Source organism: Pholis gunnellus (genome assembly GCF_910591455.1).
Source record: "Pholis gunnellus genome assembly, chromosome: 12".
NCBI lineage: Eukaryota > Metazoa > Chordata > Actinopteri > Perciformes > Pholidae > Pholis > Pholis gunnellus.
In genome coordinates this window covers 14,395,331-14,400,653 of record NC_136539.1, presented here as the reverse complement: position 1 = coordinate 14,400,653, position 5,323 = coordinate 14,395,331, and the positions used below count along the sequence as shown (strand labels likewise).

The 5,323-nt window shown below is 43.1% G+C and overlaps 1 protein-coding gene across 1 annotated transcript; it reads right to left on the bottom strand.

Annotated features, from left to right (window-relative positions):
- Positions 1-311: 311 nt before the first annotated feature.
- On the bottom strand, positions 312-4,980 carry nr4a2a (nuclear receptor subfamily 4, group A, member 2a). Its single transcript, XM_079170693.1, has 8 exons — positions 4,897-4,980; positions 4,289-4,390; positions 3,207-4,078; positions 2,596-2,725; positions 2,245-2,408; positions 1,662-1,864; positions 1,317-1,495; positions 312-1,199 (listed from the first exon to the last, which is right to left on the bottom strand). The coding sequence occupies exons 3-8, from the start codon at positions 4,074-4,076 to the stop codon at positions 943-945; spliced, it is 1,803 nt and encodes a 600-aa protein (XP_079026819.1). The 5' UTR covers positions 4,077-4,078; positions 4,289-4,390; positions 4,897-4,980; the 3' UTR covers positions 312-942.
- Positions 4,981-5,323: the final 343 nt, after the last annotated feature.

The window sequence follows — 5,323 nt, the reverse complement described above, 5'->3', positions numbered from 1 at the left end:
AGACGTTTATAAGACATAAAACATAGACAACGTGCTCAGCATGAACTTGGGTGGTTTGAAATCGTTTAAATTGCACCATGCTTAGTGTAGCTCTTGGCAATAGAAATAATAAATATATAGAAACGTTTATATTCAACAGCAACAATACTTACAGCACATACAAACAAGGAATGTCTGACAGTTTTACAAACACAATGGGTCCCTCATTTTCTATACAGATGAGATATTTTTCCACATATGCGTCATACATAAAAGGAGTGCCATAACTACGAATCTGTATCAAATCTAGCAGACTACATAGTGTCCGGTATATATTATATATAGACATCACCTCAGCAAGTGCCTATAAAAGAAAAGGAAAAGGAAAAGAAAAAAAACTAGAACATGCGTTGTCTTTTCTGGATACTTTTTGGGATCCTGTCAGAAACACATAGGCACGAGTCAGAAAAGAAAAGAAAAGAAAAGAAAGTTAAATCTTTTCATTATAACAAACTTTGTACACATGTTATAAACCGATGCATTGGAGGCATCACATAATCTATCATAATATACAGTGTCTGTGTACGTGTGTGTGTTTGTGTGTGTGCGCGCGCTGAGTGTTCATATATATAAATGGAGTATACTACATCTGATGCTGAATCAGTAGAGCCGATGTTAAATAAACAGTAAGTGATTGTAAAACCGGACAATTTGTCCACCGGAGAGAAATTCCGATTCACTCGTTTGGCAATCAAATGAAAAAGGCCTACACAGCAATCAAACTGTCTGTCTCTTCCTACTGTTATTTTTTATTTTATGATTCCTTACTCATAATGCGTACTGTTTGTTCAATTCGCCTACGGAGCTTGCAAATATTCAGAAATAATAACGTTAAAAATCTGTCACGTCTGACTCTTAAACAGTCTTTTGGAAGTTCTTTGAGGTCTTGCCATCGAGTCAGACTCAGAAAGGTAAGGTGTCGAGGAAAAGTTTGTCAATTATTGCTGGCGGAGGGACTAGATCTTCTAGTTTTAGGTAAAAGATACGCTGCAGACCTTGGGTACATAGTGTGCGCAGTTCAGGGAGCTTTCCCAAGAGTTTTGACAAGTAGTTGGGACGATTCAATCCACCGCCATTGAATGTCACTTGATCTTTGAGGCAGTTGACTATCTTGTTTTGGAGATCCTCGACTCTCTTGGGTTCCTTAAGCCCGTGTCGCTCTGAAATACGAAAGAAAAAAGGACAAAGATAAATTATTTCCGATGCATTAACTTCCTTTGCTTTGCATGCATTGTAGCGCAGCCAGAGTTTCAAAAGGAGCAGCCGCCTTTACGCACCTGTTACCATGGCGAGAGCTGCAATGCAGGAGAAAGCTGAGATGTCTATGTTCATGCTCTGCAAGTTGGAAGAAAAGTCCACGATAGCGTCCACCCACTCTCCAAATCCACGGACGCACTGTAGCCTGTGCAACACCACTCCATTACAAAAAATAAGTTTGCCTTCTACTGGGTTGGACCTGCAATTAATGAGAAAATGCCATTAATTACGCTTGCCAATAAATGGGAATTTAACAGCCTTCTTATTATTGGGCAGCTAATAAAACCCAAAGCATTGAAGCTTGAAGGAGGAGCTGATGATTGTCTAAAGCCAAGATTGTTTTGTTTAATAATTACGCGGCTTACCTGTACGCCAGCCGCAGGACAAAAAGTTCAAGGAAGGCGGATTCAAAGAGGAGATCTTGGTCTTGCTTCGGTAGATCACAAAAACCGGGGATCTTCTCCGCCCAGCCCCGGATGATCTCCATGGAGCCCGTCAGGAGATCATAGAACTGCTGGATGTGGTGCGTGTTGTCTCCAGTCATTTGGTAGTCAGGGTTAGCCTGGAACTGGAATTTAATTTAAACAGCGCCTTAATGAGGTCCTTTAAAATATATAATCCGTGAAATTGCAAATGCCCATTTCCAAGAGGGAGAGGGTGCCTTTTCACGATTAAATTCATGTCTTTTTTTATTAAGTTCTCTATTTCAACGCAATTTACTTAGGGAAAAATATGCCACATTAAAAGACTGACAAAGTTAGGAATTCGGCGATGTATTACACAAAACTTTCAAGGCAGTGAATTGTTACCTATAAAGCAGGACTAAATTAAAAAAGACCGTCAATCTTGTTGTTCTTTCTGTTTTCGCCCGGAGCAGTAGTTGTCAACTTTTTTTGATTTTTAATAGCTGTGTGTGTTTTATTTCTGGGATCGTGGTACATTACTTACCCTGGAGTAGTCCAAAGCAGACATGGAGGGGTTGGAGTCCACATGGGTCCTAACAAGTGCGCTTATGAGGCTCACCGGCGGCGAGGGTTGGGAGGGCTCCTGTGGACTTTTGGGTTTGGATGGTAGGCGTCCTCTCCGACCTTTCAGATTATCAGTTCGGACAACTCCAATGGAAGAAATACATGACATATGAGTCATTAATTAATATGCCCTCCTGTTGTTGTCCGTAAATACTTATATGTGGTATAAATAACAATCCTAAACTCTATTACGCACATGTCTCCCCAGTGTATCAGTGGGGAAATATAAACAAACTACTGTTATAAAATGTAATGCATGGTCTAAACATACCTTCTCTCACCATTCCGACGACCATGCACTTCTGGAAACGGCAGAACTGGCAACGGTTTCTTCGGCGTTTGTCAACAGGACAGTTTTTATTTGCTAAGCACACGTATTTTGCATTTTTCTGAACGGTGCGCTGGAAAGCAAGAAAATCACAATGTCACTCTGCAGGCTTATTTCCAAGGCTATAGAACATGTAGAACACGGACTGTGGTTTGCTGCACAAGTTGTAACATAAAAAATGAAAAGATGAAAACGATATAATATCTGTCTCATCTCCTGTTTGGGACTGCGCTGTATGAGCCAACAAGAGGGAATAGACCGTCAGCAAATACACACTCGTGGTCTTTCATATTTTACTTATTCCTTTGAGATCAACTATGTATGGACAGATATGCTTGTCATATCAAGTTATTTTGCGCAGCCACTTTAAGGTCTGTAATATTTAACGGGGCCCACATTGTAATTGTATCCGACGTTCAGCTTGTGTTATTATTATTTTTAAGGAAATTGTGCAGGTTATAACTCACGGGCGCCGTGAATAATAAGGAACACACTGCATATCTGTCATGTAATAACAGTAACACTGATTCATGGTTGCTGTCATGTCAGCCCACCTTGAAAAATCCTTTGCAGCCCTCGCAGGTTCTCACTCCATAATGCTGGCAGGCTGCGTTGTCCCCACATACCGCACACAGACCCTCGTTTGACGGAGATCCTCGGGACGGGGGCGATGGCATTTGGCTGTCCACCAGCTGGTGCCCGTGGCCGAGCTGCAGGGAGTGAGGAAAGGCCAGACCAGCCTGTTTCCGTATGGCGCTGGGCACCGCGAAGCTCTGGCCGTCAAGGCCGCGGTGCACGCCCGGGTTGTCGTGGTTCATGGAGACGTGCAGCGGCCCGTCGAACCGCATCTGGCAGCTTGAAACGGGAGTGCCGGGCGGGGACTGCTTGAAGGAGAAGAGCGAGAGCCGTGACACTGGATTTTTGCGCTGGTCCATCATATGAGACGTGGCCGCAACATAGTTCTGGTGGAAACTGTGGAGGGAGCCAGGGTCCTCCCACATGTGATTGGGCTGAACCTGGAAGTTTGGCGTGCTCGGGGCGTGAGGCGAGGAGGGTTTGAAGTACATAGGCCCAGAGTGAGCCATCATTTCTTCCGACTGGGGAGGCAGGTGGCCCTGCTGATGGTAGTTGTGCATCTGGACGTCCTCCACCTTGATAGAGGACTGCTCTCCAGAGTGGGGCATCTGATACAGACAGGGCGGTTTGACTTCGTAACTGGTGTTATAGTTGTCCATGAATGTACTGAAACTCGGGAGAGAAGTAGTGGCTGTGATCTCAGTGTTGGTCAAGTCCATGCTAAACTTAACAAACTCGGGTGTTAAGAAGTCGCAGCTGTATTCTCCAGCGGTGTGGTAGCTATAGCTCTGGGAAGCAGGACTAGCTCCTTGAGGTGATGATCCATACTGAGCCTGAACGCAGGGCATGGCTGAAAACCAAAACCGGTAGAAACACATCAGAATTTCTCAAATAAATGTTTAAACTGTTAAGAGTGTTTTAAGGTTTAGTGTTCAATGTACTCTAAAAAACAACAAAAAAGATTAAATGTGCTTTATATGTATACGTTTTTTCATAATAAAATAAGATGAAACAATAACATTTCTGTATTTTTATTTATAAATAATTTTCCATATCCTACCTCAAGTCTTCTGACAGTTTTTCGGTGACACTTGAAATGGGTATTATCGGGAGTTGTATGGTTGTCCGGATTCAAGAAAGCGGCTCTGTTCTGGATCTTCCCCTGATAAGACACATCACTTTGACATTGATTATCAAATAAAACAAATATCTGAAAAAATCCCCACGAGATCCCAGAAGAAGAAAGATTTTCCCCAACACAAATGCGCACAAACTGCAAACAATTTCTAATTATACACGGCGTTTTAAATTTCCTAAAAACTTTGAATGGATACAGACAAAATATGTGCATACAGGAATTAAACAGCATCAGTCGTCTTTTTCCTTTCTTATAGCAAAGTGTGCGGTTGAGAGTGATACACAGACCAACTTCCCGCACTTGACATTAGTGAGAACTTGTCTAAAAAAGCAGAACGCTTTAAATTCTCGTGAAATATCAGCAGCGCACAGATCTCCACAGTCTGTGTCAGACTCGGTTTTGGGAAGCAAGCAATTCAGTTTAACAGCGAAAACAGACTAAAAGCAAAGAAAATGTAAAAATGTTCAGAGAAGGCAATGACAGTAAAGCGCGGACACAGATTGTGTTGCAAAGACATGAGTGAATCTTACCTTTTTCACATCAGGATCGTGGCTTTCAATCCATGCGATAAGCATGCAGGGGGTATTCATCAATTTCTGTAAAAGCTCCAAATCATAAGCGGCGGCACCCAACAAAGCCAGGCAGACAAACCGTGTGACTCCTGCTCACTGACAGCGACAAGAGCTTCGACTACCCAGTCTGGCCAATGTGGCTTTGTTTATGTGAGCTCTGGATGCCGTGGCCCACGTGTTTCACGGCTCGACGTCATCGGCGTCGACACCGACATGGACCAATCCGCTTGGGAACTTTCTCAAGCCCCAATTTTTCTGGCAAATGTGTTTGTCTTGTGGTATGTGTTCTATGTTGCTTCCCACATGGACATTAGCAGAGATGTAGTGGAAGGCTAAACCCTTCTGGGCTCACTTCAGACACGTTTGTGTTTGCACAGCACTTACA

Bases quoted from the DNA above. Each gene is read 5' to 3' on its own strand.
- nr4a2a (XM_079170693.1), bottom strand. From the start codon at position 4,076: ATGCCCTGCGTTCAGGCTCAGTATGGATCATCACCTCAAGGAGCTAGT. The intron at 2,726-3,206 runs GTGGGCTGACAT...CTTGCTTTCCAG, and splicing joins GCTGCAAAGGATTTTTCAAG to CGCACCGTTCAGAAAAATGC. The intron at 1,496-1,661 runs GTAAGCCGCGTA...CATTAATTGCAG, and splicing joins GTCCTGCGGCTGGCGTACAG to GTCCAACCCAGTAGAAGGCA.